General features: G+C 42.4%; 1 protein-coding gene across 1 annotated transcript in view; it reads right to left on the bottom strand.

Annotated features, from left to right (window-relative positions):
- EGFR (epidermal growth factor receptor) overlaps positions 1–21697 on the bottom strand; it is a 155864-nt gene that overhangs the window by 30560 nt on the left and 103607 nt on the right. Inside the window, 13 exon segments of the mRNA XM_041425213.1 lie at positions 1134–1233; positions 2599–2731; positions 3772–3971; positions 4718–4808; positions 5995–6068; positions 6167–6293; positions 6856–6972; positions 7654–7795; positions 9225–9343; positions 11546–11614; positions 13353–13487; positions 14143–14329; positions 15804–15955. Of these exon segments, the coding sequence (XP_041281147.1) occupies positions 1134–1233; positions 2599–2731; positions 3772–3971; positions 4718–4808; positions 5995–6068; positions 6167–6293; positions 6856–6972; positions 7654–7795; positions 9225–9343; positions 11546–11614; positions 13353–13487; positions 14143–14329; positions 15804–15955 (1646 nt within the window).

Raw genomic sequence — 21697 nt, forward strand, 5'->3', positions numbered from 1 at the left:
ATTATTTTAATCACTGTAATGTCTAAGGGCCACTATAATAGACTGATTAGTAGATGCTAGGCATATATGGAACAGGGGGTCACTCCTAAAGGAGTTTATAATATAAATAGCATCCTTGAGGCCATGGTGCTAGGAGAGAGGATGGAAATGCTTCACATTACTGCGCAGTGACTCTTCAAACTGATGATGGGTGTCCTTGTTCTTGACAGGATAGGGTTAATTTTTGCAGCAGCCAGGAGGGGCATGGCTAGGACATGGGGATTATTCTATACCCCCTCATTTATACCTCCTTCCCCCAGGGGCAGGGGGAAGGAGTTTCTTCTGGGGAGAAGGGGTTCCTTCTGGTTGAGCAAGCATGGTAGAGGAAACAGTGGGGTAATGCTGATCAGAATCTTTCACCTTTCTTGTACACTGTTACTAATGTTGCTGTTACTGCTCCTTTTCTTATCTCATTGCTGTTTCCAGTAAATTGTTCTTATCTCAATCCATGATTTTCCCCTCTTATGCCTCCAGTCCTCCTCTCCAGCCTGCCACAGGGGAAGGCAGGGAGGGAGTGAGTGAGTGGCTTGTCATTTGGAGAGTCCCAGTGGGAGTACTAAGTTGGAGAGTACCATTCCTAAACCACAACAATGAGCAAGGGTCAAACACTCAGAGGCTGTTGGTGGTGGCAAGAGGTGTTTAAAGAGTTGGGCTAAATAACACAGAGGTGGACCTGTGATGGAAGAAAGAGATTTGATCTCAAAAAAAAAAAAAAAAAAAAAGAGAGAACTAGATTTTTGCAATTAAGATCTGAGTTTGATTCTAATGTCTTCACACCAACTTTGAGTGGTTACATGTTACTCAAATTTTTGCCATATTTGCCAAAGTAAGTATTTTTTTAAAATACAAAATTTAATATTTTAAAAAATATTAAAGACTCTGCAATGTCTGTGACTGTGGATTACCTGTCAGAAAATAACACCCTGAGGTTCCTATCCTGCTCCCTTGCCCAAAGATCTTGATTTCTAACTACCTCCATTCTCTGCTTCACCTCAAATAGGGTTAAAATGAGACCTCAGGATTATCTGAACATGGGAAATACATATTAATATGTGATCTGAGGCTCAGGTTTGCTAAGATGAATCTGCTCTTACAGGTCCAGTGCAGGTTGCATTGTACATGGTGGAGTTTTGCACCAGGCACTCAGGGTGGCATGGGAGGCACTTGGAGTTCTTTTCAAACTCTCTTGGCTCCCTGGAAAACAACAACAACAAAAAAGAGAAACAATTAAACCTTAGAAATAATAGCAAGTGATAAATCATGGTCTTCACTCCTATTCCAGACTTTTCCACATTTGATTGAGATGATGATGATGATGATGCTCAGACAAGAGGAGGGACCCTCTTGGCTACACCAGTAGCACTTGCTCAGTGCAACCAGGACGTAAGAGTAAGGGAAATTTGGTTGACAGTGAAACACATGGCACTCCAGACTGCACACTACAAATTAGTTTCCTTTCTCTTTTAAGCTAATGTCACAGAATACTCACAACCATTTCTAGAGGCTTTTAAATGGTAGTGATGCAAAGAGATCAGCAAAAATAGTTCAAGTAATTCCAAGGCAACAAATAATAATTAGGAAAGTTAAACAGCAAGGTACTGATAATTAAATTCATGTCCTCTCTACAACACACAATGAATCATTAAAATATGAAAGTTGGGAACAGATGGTTTTAATAGCAATAAAGCTGTTCCACTTCAAGTAATGGTGTTATTAATTAAGCTAAATCTACCCATCATTTGACACAAAATAATGCCCTGATCTGCCCTTCAGGTTATAATAGCTGCTAGAGGGAATTCACTTTAAAAAAAAAAGGCAGCTGCACTGCAAACCACTAGAGAAATACAAACATCAGAGGCCTTAGCACTCTGACAAGTACTTGCTTAATACTCAGGAGCTTTAAAAGTCAAACTTTGTAATTTTGCTGCTAGACATGCCTTTTCCACCTACATCACCTGTTGAATTGACACACAAGGCAGCAATATTTTTTCCATGTCCTGAGTGAGGCTGAGGCAATAATTTTGTCTGAAATTGCTGCTCTCAGTCATTTTCAGATGAAAGTTCATTCTTCCTTGACTGCAGCTTTGCAAACTGCAAGAGTGAGCAGCTCATCTGAGCAAATACAAGAGGAAAGAAGTCTATCAAGCCACGAAGTCCTGGCTCTGGGGATGACTGAGCTCCCAGAGATTCTAAATGGCTCTGGCTCTCACACAGTGTACTTGACATGACAGCCACAGATTGAGCTTTAAACTCCTTTCTTTCCTATGGGAAGGAAGCCCAAGGCATCCTTGGGCCTCCAAATAGTCTCCTTGTGGGCTTAAGGGGATGTTTTATTAGCAGTCACCATGTCAGGAGCAAACTCCTAAGCAATAGTGAATGGGGCAGGAGAGATACCTTAGCTAGGTACTGTCTCACTGTTCACACAATGTCTCCGCAAGCTGAGGCAATCCCATGCAACCAGAGACCCAGCTTCTTGCTCTCTTTCTAGCTACAAAGCATTTTAAAAACCAAAGCCCCCACACCATTACAAAAACCTAGAGCACCCCTGAGACACCTTACCCTTGCAGGATGTTGCACTGTTTAACACATTCCTTCTGACGATCAAAAAACCTGCAGGAGAAGCAGTGGAAGGGCCCTGGGCCCCAGCAGCCTATGTCTGAGCACAGGGGGTCACAAACATGCTTGGCAGCAGCTGAGAGAGAAAGAGGGACAAGAAAAGACATGAATGTCAAGGTAAGAGAGAGGTCAAACTCTCCGTTCTCACTCCATCTGACCAACCAGTTTCCCCAGCCTGTTCCAAAACAGATATGAATGGTTCTGGTAGAGTGGAAGAGGAGTAATCATGCTTCTCTAAATCCCAAAGCCTGAAATTCAGTGATTTCTGGCCATTCAAAATAAGAATGATCTCCTCTGTGGCAGCTTAACAGAAGTATAATAAAGTTAAGTCAGGCTGAGGGAGCTGGGGATGTCCACCCTGGGGAAGAGACAGCTCTGGAGAAACATTATTGGGGCATTTTTGTACTTGAAGTGCACTTGTAACAATTTTTAACAAGGCCTGTAGTGACTCCACACGGTGAAATGCTTTTAAATAGAAAGAGTAAATAGATTTATGGATACAATGAAGACATAGTTGCAATGGGTGGTGAGACACTGAGTTGCATAGAGAATTGGTGCACGCCTAATTCCTCGAAGTTCAGGGTCAGATTGGATGGGGCCCTGAGCAACCTGGTCTAGTGAAAGACATCACTGCCCACAGCAGGGGGTTGGCCTACATGACCTTTAAAGGTCCCTTCTCACCCAAACCATTCTGTATTTCTATGACAAATTTCTAAAATACAACAAATTCATATTCTGCAAAAAGAAATAATTAGATTTTGGCCCAGGGACCATTGCAGTCAATAGCAGTATGGTTGAACAACAGCTTCAACCTTGTTAAAAAAAGTCAGTGTTAGGAGTTAACTTTTGTGTCCTTTAAGTGACATGGCTTCACTATGTTCATAGTAGTGAAGAAGCTCCTGATTTGCTGGACACCACAAAGTCCACATTTTGGTGGGGAAAAAAAAAAAAAATCTCACTCTTCCCTCACCACTTTTATTAAAGCAGTATCACCGATGAATTTTGTAGCTAGAGGAACATGGAGAAAAAAGCCTTGCTTGAATCATGAAAACGCAAGCTTACTTTTGAATTCCAGCACAAGGTTTGATGGCGAGCAGGAATGCAGCACTCACTTACCACACTCATTTTTATCTCTATTCTGTAAAATCTTCGTTTTCTGGCTCTCAGTTGCAAACAGGCTGTGCCAGTCCATGGTGTCAGCATAGCAGAGGTTCTTGTTCTTCATAATGGCAACATCTCCATCACTTATTTCCTTGAGGGAGCGCAGCCCTAGGGACTGTATTTTCAAATTAACAACGGCAAGGGAATACTGGCCACTAAAATGGAGAAGGACAAATAGAAAAAACATGCAAGAAAGGTCATTAGTAAGCAGGATTTACTCAGCATGTTTTTCTTTTAGTTGTCAAATGCGTCCTGCTGTGAACTGCATATTCTTCAAGCAAGATTCTGCTCAGCCTTCTAAACTTAATGCCATGTACATACCATGCCTCTTACATAGCAACTGCAATACATTTGGTTTTGCAAGGGTTTTTTAAGCTAAAACTGTCAGGACACACATGTTCTGACAAGTAAGTGATGTGGAACAATGGTTGTAGGTAAAGCAGCTATTATTTTGTTCTTGTCCACCAAGTCACTCTTCCTCCTGGGGCAAGCCTAGGAGGGAGGGCACTTGGAAGCATTGCTGATGTCTGCACTGCTTGGCAGCTCCATCCACAACTGCCCAATTGCCTCAAATCCCATAGTGCTTCTGATCACATTATGACCTACTCCAGACTGTAAAGAGCACTTTCTGCTTGTGCTTCCAGGATGGTGGGGGAAACCCTGGTCCTGAAAGCAGGCTCAGGGCAGCCCTCCATACATGGCACAGAACTGAGGGTCTTTACTCCCAGGGCACATTAGCTATGCTACAGAGATGGTGCTCTGCTCCTTGCAGGGTTTGCCCCATTTTCCATCAGTTTTGGGACACCTGAGTCTCACACTGCTTGCAACCTTGGTGTGCTCAGACAAGAGCAGCTCAAAACAGGGTTTCTCTTAGAGTGGCTGTGGCACATGATTTACTTACTGCTGCTTTGTTCTGCCTCGTATAATCTCCAGATTTTCGAAAGCATAGAGATCAGTAGCATTCTCAGGCCAGGCTTGAATTAACAAAAATCCTGCAAGAGGAAAAGAAGATTAAAAAAATAACCATAATGGAAATAAACTCACTGTTAGTACTGGCAGCAGAACCTTCTCCTGTAGCAAATCCTGCACCAGGAAAAGGCACTTGTACTTTCCCTATGCTTATCTGAAGGATCTCAAAGTCTAACATGACATTTTAGGGAGCAAGGAGATATTTTTAAACCTTGTTTAATAAACAGTTTACTTCTCAGCCCACCATGAGGGCTTAGGAGTGCAACAGAGCATGTCGGTGAGCTGCACATCCTGCCACACCGAGTCACCAGCAATGATGGCTCTTGCCAGTAGACACCCTGGCTGAGAAGCTGCAGACTCTGGATCTGTGGGAGAAAGGCAGCACGCCACCTCATTTTTCAGCAGACCTCAGGGAAGAGGAAAACTGAAAAGCAGAAACAGAGCAGAACAGCTACTTGTAGTGGATTTTCTGAGGCAAGCAGAATTCACCACTCAGCTGAGGTGTTTGGGAGGAAGGGGAGAATGTGGAAAATTGCAGGCTGCTCTATGAAGCTCTGTAGTTAGTCAGTGCTACCCTGAAGGGGAACTATACTGATGAGAGAGAAGAGGAGAAGTGGAGTTGTGTCTGTAGACCCAGCCCTGATGTTACATTCATTGCATAATGGGCTGAACACAATTACTTTTAATTGATACTTGGTGCAAGATGGTGGCTGAGTGCTCTGCTGGCTGCTTTGTGCTCATGGAGACACATTCAGCCCAAGGAAGGGCTCATCAGGCTGGAGAAGGTGTCTCCATAAGGATGACGCAAGCCACTGAGCACGCTTCCCTAAGAAGCTGCTGAAAGGTTTTCCACAAATAGAAACACACTTGGCTTTTTTTAGCTGGAGTGGCACGCCTCTACATCATCACAGGCTTCTTGGGTGGCTGAGGATCTCCACTGACTTTACTCTTCTCTAGGGCTGCCAGTTCAGCAGAAGGGATGTTCTGGCCAAACCACACACCTTGGATGGAAGACCAGTATGGGTTATGTGGGAGTAATGCTGGCAATGTGCTGCTGACCACCTTGGTTAAGAGTGACCCTTGTTAGCTCAGATACAAGAAACATTTTGCATGCACTTCTCCTCATGTGCTTAAAAAATTCCCGTCCTCCCCATTTGTGTTTTTGGCAGTATCAGTCAAAAAACACCTCAGCTTAAATTCACTGCTAACCTGATATTTCTTTAACTGTTTTGAAGACATCCAATTTCTTGGGATCCAAAGGTAGCGTCTTCGTGAAGGCATCACTGAAACAAACATAATGAGAAATTGGGAAAAGAACAGCTTAGCCTGGATTTTCCCTAGCCTTTTTCTTTCAGTGCTTGATGGCCAGCAGGTAACTCACCCTAGAAATGCAACTGGGAGAATGCTGACATCCCCATTGATCTTGGTGCAGTTTTTGAAGGAGTCGATATTTGTGGCATTTATGGAGAGGATCCCTTTAAGTTCACCTATTCCAATGCCATTGCACACTGTTAAAGGAGAGATACAAAAGTTAGGGGGGACAAAAGTGAAGCCCAGTCACATGGCAGGGTAGAAACATGGAGGTGCCACAAGTTCAGGAAGAATTCCCATATAGTCAAACCAGCCACTCTAAGATGAGTTTCATGGATCTTTTGCCTATTTTTGCTTTTCAGAAAGTGCCACAGGATAACTGCTTCCTGCTTGCCCAGCTTGGTGCAGCTCTGGTCTAAGCATCTCTGCACACAAGCTCTAGCATATCCTCTTTTCTCTTTGTCACATTTCCATTCCCCTTGATGAGACACAGGGAAGGACAAATGGAGGAGAAGGCTGGTGTGCAAGATATACATGCACACAACACAGTTTTATCTACTGTACTTGTGGTGTATCCCACCTGGAGAGCATGCTCCACAGTCATGCTTCCTGATCAAACCTCTTGTCAGATCTCCAGAGTATTACTGGATCTGATTTATATTGAGTTTGCACTTAACTAAGATCAGATCTCCCTGCACTTTTCCTAGTAAGTTCTCTATCATCCCAAAGCCTCACTGGTTTATTTCATGCTTTTTTCACCTTTGCTGCATAGCCCATCACACTTTTTACACTTCCGAACACCATTTTCTTCCACTTCGTAAGTATCAGCGTTGCACGAGCGAACACAGGAGCCGTGGTCTGTTACCACGTAGTTGTCTGGAAAAAAAAAGGATACAAAAGGTGACTGAAATACAAGAGGGATGCTTTGAGGGCCAGACAAGCACTTCAAGACTTGTAAGAAAAAAGGGTTTTGAGCTTTTGGCACACTCAGGAAAGTACAGGAATTAACATCACAAACATCATTTGAAGGTAGATGAACATACAGTGCTATCACCATTTTACAGGGAGGGGAATGGTCACAGAAGGATGAAACCACATTAAAGTCCTGATGGATTAAAAAAATACAGAAATGTAACAGTAAGAAAGGAAAAGCAAGCATCTGTAGAGAAAAAAATGATCACAGTCCTTGAGACAGTGTTAAAATCAATTACTTTTAACAGTCCTAATTAAGAACCAGTTAAGAGTTGAAAATGCTTTGGTAATCCATAGCATTGATCCCATATAGCCATTGTTTTAATAGTTTTTAGAAGACACCTTTCTCTTCACCAAAAGAAAAATGTTCAGAAGTCAAAATGCAAAGATTTAAAACCGGGAAAGGTGATGGATGCAGACTGTTTCAAGAAGCTCTCTTTGTCACCTGTTCTCAGCTGCCACAGACACTGAAGAGAACAAGTGCTTTTTCACCTGATCACAAATGCAGAGGGATGACATACGACCCTTCCCCCTTTTTCTCCAACACCCCACCTCCTCTAAGGCTGCAACCTGAAATGAACTTACGTGGACATTCCTTCACACAAGTGGCTCCAAAGCTGTATTTTCCTTCAGGGTTCACATCCATCTGGTAAGTGGTGGGGTTATACAAGACCAATGGGGGACATGTATCCTTGCATGTAGCATCATCCCGAAACTTGCGACATGCCTGTCATTGAACAACAGCACCCATTAAACTACCTTTTCCTTAAAAAGTGACAACGATTGTACATCAGGTCTTCAAAACAGTCTGACGGCCTCATCTGCTTCCTGCTTAGCTCTAACGGAACCCCCAAGCAGCTACAGGGATGGTCCCTCAAGCTCTGAAGTTGAAAGGTTGCTTTAGGCTGGGCAATGGAGTTCAGTAATTTTTTTTAAAAGAAACCATGAACTTTTCTTTTTCTGAACAAGAAACCTTGGCATTCTGGTGGAGAGCTGCTGGGATTCACGTGGGAACAGAAGCAAATCTGCATGCCTTAGACAGAAAAATTTTCCCTTACAAGCAGCAACCAGATCAAGACAAACTGTACTTTTCTTGGCCAGTTTTTAATAACCTAAATCAAATCAAGTCCTTTCCTGCCAATTACTGACTTTTCTGGCTAAATATTAAACTCAAGCCATTATATTTGGCTGCAGGTAATGAACAATTTAGCAGGCATTTATGAAGGGCAAGTTGGTTCTTCCAATCTAAATATGCATTAAATTAATAATGACTCTCTTTTTCCCTTTCTTCTCCCCTAGCTTTCCAGATGAGAGAGAGTAACTGTCTTCCCTGTGAGCCAGTAATGGGATCATAGCCATCTTAAAAGGAAACCAGGAATAGAGGTAACAACAATAAAATCCAGGTCAGATGATTTCTGTGGTGATTACTGAGATGTCACTTAATTCTCAATGAAGTATAAAGCAAACATGAGGAAGAGTTAAAACCATGGCATGCAGCAAACCCCTTAAATTCTCGTGGAAAAGCAATGGGACCTTTACTCCCTAAAGAAGCTCCATTTGTTTCTTCTGTCTTCACTGCCCCAGGGCTCCCCAAATACAGTGCTTTTGTGGCAAGTTAAAAGCAGAAAGGGAAACCTGGATTTCACACGTGAAGTTTGGTGAAATGCAAAAAAATGAAGATCCATCACTTCTTTAATTCCCTTACAAGTTCCTGCTTTAGTAAACCAAGATTACTACTGACTAGTGCTAAGGAGTACAAGGCAAAGCTATGGATTACAGCTTTGGAGTACTAGGATAACTGCTGCACCATGGGGGCAGCTGTGGGCCTGTTCCTGTGGGGAACTTGCCTACAGCGAACACTTAAATGCTCTGCAACAACTTTGAGCTCACTGGGCAGTCAAAGGCACTAGCATTGGTTTGGAACACACTAGGAAGGTCCACGGGCAGAGTCAGTAAAGACCAGCTCAGGGTGCTGTGAAGTTCATGTCATCTTCCCTCCCACCAACCCCCATGCAGGGAAGCCCTGGAGCACCCTCCAGGTCAGCATCCCTCGGGAGGCCTTCTGGGGCTGAAGAAGTCTAGAGGACATGAAGCTGAAAGCCCTGCTCGCCGTGTCAGGGCCTGAAGCCATTGTGGTGGTGGTGCAGCATCCTTACCAGGCAGTCACTCTCCCGAGGCCCCGTGCACCCTGCGGCACACTGGTTGTGGCAGCAGTCGCTGGGCACCTTTCCCCTGCACCGACCGGAGCACTGCTGAGCACAGATGACTTTTGTTACTGGAAGATACAAGAAAAAATGAAAAACATCAGCTGTACTTGCTGTAATGAGATCAAGAAATATGGAGAAAAGGTCTGGTGCAGGTTCTGTGCTAGATTTTCCTCATCGGACGTTCTGTCCTCATTTGAGGCCAAAGTTTGGGAGGGGTGAGAGCAAGTGTGGGTGGTGGTAAGAAGGGGTCATGTTCAGCCTGTAATTATCTTGGCTCTTATGAGGTGCTAAGAACTCTGATCCCAGCCAGGAAATATGTCCTGCTTAGAAAGAACAACCCTGTTGCACCAATGCCTAGACCAAGTAAAACTCTGTGACAGTCATTGCATCTTATAGCTGGGCAACAGAGACATGGAGACATCTGTCTCCATTTCATTGAGAAAATTTACTGTTATGGTGCTAACTTTGGGAAAAACAATGTGACAGAATTGCCAGGACTCCATACTATAACTGGAAACTATGCATTGTAGGCGTGGTGCTGTAAAATGTCCCTTTAATGCACTAAAATATTTCCAAAATTTGCAGGAATAGAGGAGACTCACTCAGCAAGCAGATTTCATATGCACATTGAATTATTTTTCTTTAATGTTCAAATCCTTGGCCAAATTTTATCTTCATTACACAACTCCCTCAGGGTTTGCACCAGTGCAACAACCCAAAGGAAGGAACTGGCCCTGACCCAGCTTTTTGCAGGGAAGCAAAAACTGCCTGCAACATTTTGTTGAATATTGGGAAAGCTTCTCCATTTGACTATCAAAGCAGAGAAAAGGATAATCAGAACAATTTTTAAAAAACACACAGATGAATGGCTAGCATGTTTTTGTACCAGATACCCAAAATGGGATTGTTTTGTTCTCTAAAAAAACCCCAAACCTGATCCATGAAGTCTGGCATAAGGTGCCAGAAGAACCTGATGGCTACTCTGCTTCATACAGCATCCTGAGCGTTTCAGCTGTGCACTGTGCTAACTGTTATCAACTTCACAGTTGGCACAAATGAGTTGCAATATTATCAGAAATTCCTGTAAGTCTGAAAACCATGGTTGTTAATTAACAGAATTTTATTTCAAAAAATAGCCAGCTGCAGGGTATACAACAGTGATTTTTCAAAATCGTATATTCTTTTTCCATTACACAGTTCTGTATCCAAACTGTATTATTTTATTTTTTCTTGTAGACCTGTAAGTAAGGTAATATATTTTCAAGGAAACAGATTATTTCCACAGTATGCATTAGCTTCTCTGATAGCAACTCCTCCATTCAACTAGAAACGGGAATAAAAGGCACATTGTTCTACATGAACAGCATTTTGATACAATTTTTTTCAAAAGAATTAACAGGGGAATAAAGCACCTCATCACTTTGATAACTATTGACTAGAGTTTCCTGCTGGAGACATATATTACATCAAACAATTTTACTTCATATAGATATCCCACATTCATTTCCAGAAGAAAGAGACGTATCCCCCAAACTTTCCCACATATGGAAATGTGGGATACATTTTCAGTTGGCCAGATTCTCAAATGCCTGGAGAGGCGAGCAAGAGCCTGCAAAAGATTTTGTTTCATGCACTCGTCACCCTCCTGATTCCAGCGCTGGTTTGTAAAAGCTGGAAGCTTGCAGGACTGAGACCTGAGGTTTCGCAAGGTCCTGGGACAGCTGTGCAGCCTCAGCTGCAGGAACCGACCCAGGAAGGGCTTTGTATGCACAGCCACTGTCCACCCCGAGAGCCAAACTGACAAAAGCTGAAGCTTACACTAAGTGAAGACAGGAAGGGTATATGCTCCTCTTTCCTCAAGCTCTAAGTCACACAAATTTGGCTTGATATTTGCAGACAAAAAACTTAGGTTCAGGTGACTATTTGCAATGGAAAATTGAATGTAGGCTGTTGATTCCATTTGCATTATTTCTAGATCAGCAGTTTTCCACCAAACTTTTCACAAAACAAAACCCAGTGTATTTCCCCACTTTTTAAAGGAAAAAGAAAAAGGCAGTGAAAGTAATTGTCATGGTGTTCCCCCTCAACCTTTACTTTAGGAAAAATAAACTGTTGCAAAATATCAGGCACTTGTAAATGGATGTTTCTGCTGCTCTCTTAGTATCAAGGAAGCCTCCTACTTGCATAACACAGTTAGTTTTTCAGTAGACAGAAATGTAGTATGTGTGTTAGAGCACACAAGCTATTTCTTAACTAATCTGCAGGCTTACATGTCTGGCAGTTTTGTTCACCAGGACCCCAGCAGTGGTCTTCTGTGCAGTTCTGATGGCATTTGGGACCTAAAACACAAGAGAGAGTATAATATTCTGTAAACGAAGAAAATAACAAGATACCATGAACAACAGAAAACAATGACTTGAGATTTCCTTCCTGATAAACCAGGGTACGAAGCACCTACATAACAGTGCTCAAAAAATTTGAGAGCTGAATTCGTTGTCCTTTGTTCACCTCTGCTTTCCTACGTGCAGCTCTCCACCTCCACACCTTTGAGCAAGCGAGCACATTACCCAGCCAGTCTAGCTTACGAAAGAGGCATATTTTTCCCAGGAACAGGAATCTCAGCTACTGCCCGGCTGGCCCTTCTGCTGGGGTTTTCATGCAATGGCAAGTCACCACTGGCTTGAATTCAGGCATGTGCCAGCTGCTCACCACAGGCCACATGTAAATCAGTGTTTCTGAACCAGGCAGTTCTAAAAAGAAAACAAATCCAACTGGATTCACAGGCAACTGCCAGCTACTCTGACCACAAAGCAATTTGACTTGTCTGCTTTGTGCCCTCCTCCCATGCTCTGCCAAAAATACTCCTTGTGCTGGACTATGTTGCAGATGGATGATTAATGGAGAGGTGGGCAGAATGGACAGACACCTTGCCTGAACTCGAGGGTTCAGTGCTGGGTTCTTTCCCATTCTTCCCTCCTTGCTCTATTCTTTCTTCTTCTTTCTCTTAATGACAAGCAAAGTCCCAGAGAAACAACTTATTTTAGAGTATGGGATCATTATTAATGCGTTAAAAGGCTGTCTTAGCAGATTAATGTGGAATTCACTACATTTAAAAGACATTTCCTACTCGAGTGTTTCTTCCCACTAACAGCATGTGATTCTCCTTTCCCCCGTCAGCCATCAAATAGCTGAACAAATGCCAATAGTTGTCCAAGAGTTGATTGATTTAGTGTGGGACCAAAGAACTTTATTTTTTTTAAGTTGAAAAGTTAAAGGTTAACATTTCTCTGGTGTTCAGAGCCAAACTCCTGTGCTGACATGTATAGTTTGCAACTCCTTGATTACGCCAGGGCTCCATAGAAAAATAAGTCAACACAGAAGTTGGCTATTAGCTCTCAGGCAATTATGCAACTGCAAGAAGATAAAGAAAATATGTTTTCCTGCCAATTTATAGTGCCAGAAATGAAATGCTCAGAAATGAAAATAAACCCTCCTTTCTGTAAAATGACTGGGGATTTTACGAAGGACTTGTAAGGCTGAAAGATTAGCTTGAGCCTGCTCTAAGCATATGCTGTACAAACTTTTAAATATCCCCTCATCTCCCTGCTGATCTGAAGCGTCAGATTTATCTACCTGTTTATTAATACTTTTGCCAGGGTAATGTGCAGCCCAAAACAGGAGAATTTTATGGCATTACTTGGGCCTTAGCTCTAAAAAGGCTTCATTAAGCTACCCATATGGTTTTTCTAGACCAGGGCCTTACAATGTAAACAGAAGATCACTAGAAACCAAATGAATGCATATTTTTCTGAGCTGAGCACATATGCATGGTACTGTATTAAATCAAGAGGAACATTCCCAAGAACTTTGCTGAGCTATCAGTTAAGGACCTAACTGTAATGAAAAATTACGTCTTAGGCCAATGGTGCAGAAATGAAAGCACTTCTCTTGGAAGAGAGCTGGGTGGCCTTCATTCGAAATTGTTGGACAGGAACCCACTGCATGAAAGATGGGCTGTTCATTTTACTCTCTGAAATGGACAGGGACACATAGCACTTTTCCTAAGTTAATACTCACAAGAAGACAGGTTGCTTGCAAATTCAAGCACTGTGGGAGGTTTCTTGCTTGTGTCAATGATGTCATTCCAAAGAACAGTATCCATGTTGCACAGTTTGGGGTTGTTGCTGATTTTAACACCTCCATTGAGAATTTCTGTTAAAGGGAGAAAAAAATTGCTAAGTGAAGAAAATCCCTAATTTGCTCCAAAGACGTCACCAAAATGTCTCTGATCTAAAGAAACAGAAATAAGTTACATCTTTCTCTACCTAAGTCACATGATACTGAGAGAAAGGAACAATCTGCAGGGCATCAGCACTCCTTTCAGTGTAACTAACACCTGGATCAGACCGACAGGTTCTGCAGAGTCGGCTTTTCTCAGATGCCACCAAGATGCCACGATGTGCATCTTCTGCCTGGTGCCACCTCTGGGGCCCACAGCAGTCAGCAGAGTAGGCACTACTGGTGTGCCCAGCCAGAGACCACGTGAGCCACACATATTACCAATTACCACAGGGATCTAACAGAAAATATCAATATGTATGCACTAGAATCAAATAATACAAAATAACAAAGGGATGCTTCTTTGCCAGTTTTGGGAACAAAGAAGAATCTTGATGAGTTTTCTTTGTCTTTTGCAGAAGACTGGCTAGCAGGAAAACAATTAGAAAACTACATTCAGATCCTTGCTTTTAAAGTGGGTTTTGATGGCCTATGACTTTGAGAGGCAATCTCCAATAGATCCTGAAAACCAATAACCTGACAGTTGAATTGGCTTTAGAGGTGCCTTCACTTCTTGCCCGTGTCTCACCTGAAAGCCGCTTCATTGGCAACTGTCGGAGTCCCTGTGTTTTATTCATGTGGTAGTTGGATAAAACAGCCAGGGCGTAAGAGTTGTCATACAGCACATTGCCTCGGATGATCTGAAGGTTTTCGAGGGGAATGACATCCACCATGTTAAGGGCGATGAGCACATAGCCTGCAACCTCCTGTATTGTCTGAGAGAGCAACAGAAGAAACAAGGTGCTTAATCCATAGTACTCTTCAGTAACGGCTTTCCTCCTCCAACTCCTCCAATCCACCATCTTTCAATTTTAAGGGAAAAGAGACCACCTAATCTCATTAAAAATGAATAAATCCAAGAAGAAAAAGGGACTATATGCAAAACCTTGGTAGTTAAGCACGTATAAAATCAAACTTTCAGCAGTGACGGTCATTCCAAAGGTCCAGCATACCCCTAATTCTGTCCCCAAGTAAGAATATGTGGGGCTGACTAAGAGATGCAGGGAAAAGGGCAAACATGTATGAAATGACTAAGTGTGATGCTTTCCATAAATACTTGCCTAGCCTTCATCAACTGGCAGCACACAGATGCCACCTGATTCAGGCTTTCACATGGTCTCTTCTATGCCTCTTCCCATGCTCATCAGAAGGGAAGACTAGGCAACCTTCTCCTTCGTAAATATATATCTTTATAGGATAAAAAGACAAGTGAAGCACTGTTCCTGCATGTTGGTTTATTCCTGTCTTGCACTATGAAACATATCCATTTCTATCCCCTACAAAAATCACTGCAAGTGAAAACCCTTCAGGCTACTAAGGATATTTTCCTTTTCTATGAAGGCTACCCATAAATTTTCAAGAGACTCGTTACATTCCTTGGAACCCTGAGATCCCTGATCAGGTTGTGTTTGAGAAAGAAGAATGGCAATACCGTCATATTTGTAACCCATATATTCAAACCACATTTTTTGATATTGCTTGTTGCTTGCTGGTGGAGAACCTGGAGGTCCCTATGCCAGCCATGGCTCCTCCCCATGCCGTAGCTCTATTTTAACATCCATCCTCTCTTCACTCCCTCCTCAGCTTGCCTTAATTTGCCCATGAACTTGTGCACAAAACAAATGTTGAGATGGGAGTAGTCCATGTGTCAATCACAGGGGATTATCTTGAAGATCACTTCAAGAATCTATGTGGGAAGTTATTGCACAGGACTTGCCTGCCTGCTGAGGGTGTGAGCACTTCAGGCTGGAGAGGGACTCACCACTATGGCAGGGGAAAGGAACGCAGTTTGGAGGACAGGGAAAAGGTCTCCACACTTCACAATCTGCCACTCATTGTGTGCTCTGCTTTGCCCAACAGCACCACAAAGCCTTTTGCTCTCTGAGAAGTGAGGTAATAGGTAAGGATGTAATTCTAATTGTAAATGAGAAGAAACCCATCTGCATGGCATCCAGCACAGGTTGGCAAGTGCTTGAAAAGGTATTTCTCAAAGTATCTGATTTCTTTAGTAGGGTCAAGCGCACCCTACAGCCTACAGGTATGCTTAGACTGTAGGCTGTTATTCCTCTGACCTTAACTAGCTATGTTTTTGGATCACCACGGAATTTTATCATCAGCTGATCCTTGCACTTAAAAAATGGAGTAGGATGTTTTGCAGCAGAGAAGGCCCCATTGGTCATGAACACTAACCTTCAGGAAAGAGAGGTCACGATTGTGCTCCACATATGTAATCTCCAGGTTGCTGAGTACCACCTCACAATTGTTGTACATCCTCTGCAGGCTGGTGAAATGGTCTTCCACATGTCCCAGCTGGGTCAGCTTGTTATTTGTTCCTTGACAAACTGTGGAGGAAAGAAGAAAGCTCCATGAAGGAAAGGAAAAATAACTACAGGGCAAAGACTTGTTGCTCACTTATCTTAAAAGCACTACAGTAAGTTAAGCATCAGCTTCATACGAAACAAGAATATTATCTGTCATGACCCAGTGGCAATAGTGTAGGAATATGCCGTGTTTCCCAGGGACAGAGATGTACCAGAATTTAGAGTTGGAATAACCATCAATCACTTTCTGTATAGAAAAGCTCTAATACGAGCCTTTTGTATATAGGTAGCACTAAGTTTTCTGCATCACAGACATAACTCAATTCCTGAAGAGAGGACATTGATAGAGTTCCACTGAACACTACTGAAACTGTCATGCTGCCAGGTATCACCAAAGGTGATTTTCCTGAGGACCTATTTTACATTACTTTCAGGGGCATTGGGTCTCCTTGTAAGCTCAGAGGGAGGAAAGGGGGCTTCCTGAAAGACCCCTTAAGCTACATATTCAGGTTTTAAGGTCTAACTGAACCTCCAGGCCTTACACATCTCTTCTCACTCTGACATTTTGGGAGTATGACAGATTCAGGAGATTTTCTGGCATATTCATCTTTGGCACTCAAATCCACTTCTGCCTGGTGGGGAAGGAAGAGGTGTCACACAGAGCACCACTGAGATCCCAAATATTTATAACAGCACGATAGAAAAATTAATCCCCTCCTGAAATTATATTACTGTGCTTTATTAAATCTAGAGGAACTGAAAAAAAAGTTACCACCATTGTATTTGATTGCAATGAATGAGAAAATTCAAACTTGCTCTGAAGAAAAACACCAGACACAACCCTGAAAAATTCTGCACTCATACAGTTATTCTCTATATTATGTGCTATCCCTACAGGGGTCAAATGAACACATCTCTCAGTTATGCTAATATAGAGCAAAGGAGAATTATATAGAAGACAATGTGGTAAAAAACTTTACAACCCCTTCCAGAGGCTCCTTCAGCTCCACTTTGCTCTTCAGTGGGAGCAAAAGGAGGCTGTTATCTCATTGTTTGCATAATGCAATCCCAGCCTGACTGCACAGCTTTCCATATTGAAAGAATGATATTCTTTTAACTTGGAGAAATGAATACATGAAAGGGTACTTTTGTAGAGCCATAATTCACAGAAGCACCAATCACAAACTAGGGTGAAGCAAAGCAAATAACAAAGACTCTTGAAAAAGCTGGAAATATGTTTCAGTTCTAGTAACAAAAGACAACACCTGTTGAAGATTTACTGAACAACTGATGCTTTATTAGTAGGAAAAACAACGTAATGACAGTTATAAAAACACACTTACCAATCATCAAAACTATTCACTGAACATGTGGTACTTCTCAGTACAATCATCAGCATTAGGAGTTACAGTGATAACAGATTAAATACTCTGGACCATGTTTAAAGCAAGGCTGTTCATTCACATTCCTCAGTTATTTCTCATTATACATCCTGAGAAACATTATAGTGTTTGGAATCAGAGCGACAACTGCTGGTAAATGGGAACACTGTGACAGGCTCTGAGTACATCATCTAAGCTGCTTGACCCTTTTTATATATTTTGAATTTCTGAATTTCCTACACTTGCTTTAGAAATTCTAAGTGGGATTTTCTGTTTTAGTTTCTGTTCCAGTTTCAAACTTAACTGTTGCATTGTGTTCATACTTCAAATCTGTATTTGATGTCTGCTTCAAGTACAAGGATCACAAATTATCAGAGTCATGGGTAGGTTTTTATTCTGCAGAGTGGTCACATTTTGAAAGTTATAAATACTGTCATATGGCTAGTCTGCTCTGGAAAATATATTGCTGTTGGGGACAAGGATTAAGAGTCTTTGAACTGACTGGAAAAGTCAAGGAGTCATCCCAGAGGGCATCTTGAATTTTAAGCAATATTATCCTACAACCAAGGAAAAACCAGTAATTACAGATTTTCAGACTGTTCAAAACCTCAGCTTGGATGCTCAGTTTAGGCATCTCATATTTGATCTTTAGAACAGTGTGATTTTGGAGAGTACTCCAACCCAGTGAAGGAGCAGGTGCAGTTTAGCCTGCTCACAGAAATAAAAACATATAAGTCATCCTGCTGTGGTCTTCAGGGTCCCCAAAGGTACCTGATGCACTTGTGGCATCTCTGAGGTTACCAGCAAAGATCAACAAACTGCCCCAACACTCAAGACAGGCCCAGTGCAAAAGCTGCAGTGTTTATTCTACACCTGAACAAAAGGACAACTGGAAGGAGGAGCTTTCCCCGGTGGTATTTTCCTGGCCACCTGTGCCCTTGACCGACTCTACGCAATTTGGCACAGGTCAGATCATACAATAAAACAGCCTAGCTTGATGAAACAACCCCTAAGACAAACTGCACTCACTTGCATGTGCTTCTCTTGGGATCAAGAGAAGTGTTGGAGCTCTGAACTTGGGCCAGCTGTCTTGAGAAAGACAGACTTTTTCACTGCTTACTAGGTCAAGACTAAGGCAGCAGTCAGAGGGCATGGTTACTCTTGCACTTCTCCCTCTCCCACTCCCATGGGACCTCTCAGGGAACCAAGCCAAAGAGTTGATCCAAGCTACAAATGATATAGGACAATAAATAATTGGACAGAGGGTATTTTTAGCTCAGGAAAGCTTGTTGATTTGGTTCACCATAGTGCTCCATGCATTGGAAACAGCTCAGAAGACAGCAAGGAGGCAGAAGAAAACAGTCAAGAGAAAGAGCTTCCCTGCTTGTGAAGGTGCAGAGGGAAACCCTAACACAACAAGCTCTGAAAGGATTTCAGCTTGGTCCCCCAGGACCTCCTTTCTTCCCCTGTACTGTGAGCAGAGAGCACTTAGGTGGTTCTCTACCAAAAATGTCTTAAGCTACATGCAAAACCACTGGTCCCCTCATCACATCCTCCAACCAGTAAAGAGTAGCTGTAGATGAGATGAGTTAGTTACAATATGGAGAGTGGAATAAAGAGGGCTGCTTCTGTTAATATGGCTGTCAGAGTATCAGCCAGAACACCTCAGTGAAGCTTTCTCTCTCATGCACAAATTTTTGTTTGCGCTAAGAGATATAGGGGATCTAAGTACATCCACAAAGTGGACTTCATCACACCAGTATTTACCAAGTGAGAACCTGGTCATAAGCAGTATATACTGAGCAAATAAAACCCAAATCAAACAAAACAAGGTAAATCCCTGCAGCAGTATTACCGAGCTCAGGCAACAGCTCAGAATAATTTTCCAACTAGAACATTTGAAAAGAAAATAAAATGGCCTGCTTGTATCTGATGAATAACACCATTCCTGCAATTTCTTTGCTTATGGAAACTGTTCTAAAAAGATACATGCTATAATTATCTGTATATAATTCACAGTGTGAATGCCACTCTGGCCAGAGGCTAAAGCACAGACAATGAGGTGTTTGCCTTGCTCTGCAGAGTTTTAAGTGGGATGTGCATACTTGAGTGGATGGAATTTATTACGATTTAACCTCTATTGGACTCAACCTACTTGTCCTCTAAAGGACAGATTCTGATGCCACATGTAATACATTCATCATGTAATTTTGTTTCAATGTGTAGCAAAGCCAGCACTATCCAGGTTTAGGAGTCAGTGGTCGGCATGGATACTTGCATGGTACTGCCAGAGGTTATGGTAGCATGTACCGTATAATATATGTTCTATGTGAACACTTACACATTTTAGTTAAAAGGGAGAGTAAAACATTCAGGGTGAGAACATCCCTGACCAGTAGAAAAGCCAAGATCCAGAACTGAACTTCAGGGCATGGCCTGATCCCTGAAAGACGAAAACTTTGCTTTTATCTGTGATGTTAATATAATAAAAACACAACCGGTCTGGAAAGTTTTGACACAGAGGGCACATCCCAAGAGGCTGCTGTCTGCGGCAGTACTGAGAGCAGGGCTGCATGCTGGGAGTGCAGGGTTCTCCTATCCCAGCCAGGGTGATCTGCTGGGCCCTTAGTGCCCCAGCCACCACTCCTATGACATGGGAGCAACGCAGAATTCTACAGGGCAGCATCATGGGATTAGCCCCATGAAGCACTTAAATTCTATGTGATATAGATTTTAGCCCATACGCCACAATTCTGAAATGCCAAAGTGGTGTTGATCTTGAATCAGCTGCAGCATTACCTCAACAGGCAGCCTAACAAAAATTTAGATATTGCTGAAATGACCCCTATGTCAGGTGCTGTATAAGGCAGCAGCAATCAAAGGGCTCAGGAAAGAGGCACACTATACTGACAACTGCAAACTCATTGAATCTAGTGCTTATGAAAAGTGCAGGGTTGGCTGTCCTGGCTACTAAAACCTTATGTGTGTCCCTTATGTGTGTTCCTCCCCTTCTCTGCCTCAAACTTGGAGTATTTCTAGGTGATGCAAACTGGTTCACCCACTGCAGCCCTTTGCTCCTTGGCCCCTTTTTTCTTGTGCAGCCTGAAGCAGTAGCATGAAACCAAAGTATTTCCTAAATGGCATTTTCCCCAAGTGATGGTAGGGAGACAGAGGGCATCCATACAGCTATAATGCTAAGCGACAATATTTTCCCAAATCCATACAAGCTCAGATTAAAGAAAATGGTCCCTGCAGCAATTGCACTGATACAAGTAAAATCTGTTTTCATCTTTTCTCCAGAAAATCTCTGATCACTGAAGTCCCAAGCCTGTCATGCATATTTGCTCCAGACTTGAGAAAAACTCTAGAGAATGTTTTGAAACCAAATTATCACCAATCGCCAAATTACCCTCTGTTTCTATCCATGCTTAGCTTGTGTTAGTCTCACTTCAGCTCTGATAGACACGTCAAATAGTAACTCATAAAGGCAATTTCAGATATATGCAAGTCCATTTCCATGCTTCATGTGTCACTTACAACTATATATGCCGTAGTATGATAAATTTATGTACTTTTGCATGTTTTCTAGCCATTACTGACAACACAAAACTTGTAGATAAGGGATATTTGTTTAATCTGACAGTGCATTTATAAATGTTCCTCTCCTTGCTTGTTAGCAGTAATTTAACTTTTGATTGTTTTTAGGTACTTATGGAAGAGCAGTACCTTGCTGGGTGCTTGGTTGGGATACAAAGCTGCACTGAATGCCTGGGGAGATAATGCCACTACTGGGTGTGCCACCATTGGTGCTGCCCACACCCAATACACCTTCATCAGAGTGAGGGGGAAAATACCTTCCAAGTGAACTGGAATAACTTTATAAGAAATATTGCTCAATTTGGGTCTGTATGAGCAATCACACCATCCCAACCCTTGCTTCTTGTATCCCCTGGGTCACTTCTGCACAACAGAGGGGATCCTGGCCATAGCCCGCATCTCCATGATTTTTCCTGGGGGAAAAACTGTTTCCCCTTTATGAGGATCTTCATCTAATAGGCAATCTGAAATTAAATGAAGATGCTTGCCATTTAAGCATAAATATGCACATCGGCTCTAAGGGCAGGTTCTCTATATCAGGTTTTTTTTTAGCCACCTTCAAAGCATACCCTTAAAGCTATCAAATGGATCCACATAACCTGCAGTGGAAACCAGCAAAGTACAGCTTACTAGCTGTCAAATGATCAAAATAATTATATTTAAGCTCACAACAAAGTACTAGAACAGACAGGACATTTGTCATCATGATTAACCTATTAGAAAGAGAAAAAGCCATGCAATGCTTTCCCTAAAGAAAACAGGGCATGAAGTATCAGAGGTTGGA

The sequence above is a fragment of the Onychostruthus taczanowskii genome, unplaced genomic scaffold (assembly GCF_017590055.1).
Source record: "Onychostruthus taczanowskii isolate IOZ18803 unplaced genomic scaffold, ASM1759005v1 scaffold88, whole genome shotgun sequence".
Classification (NCBI taxonomy): domain Eukaryota; kingdom Metazoa; phylum Chordata; class Aves; order Passeriformes; family Passeridae; genus Onychostruthus; species Onychostruthus taczanowskii.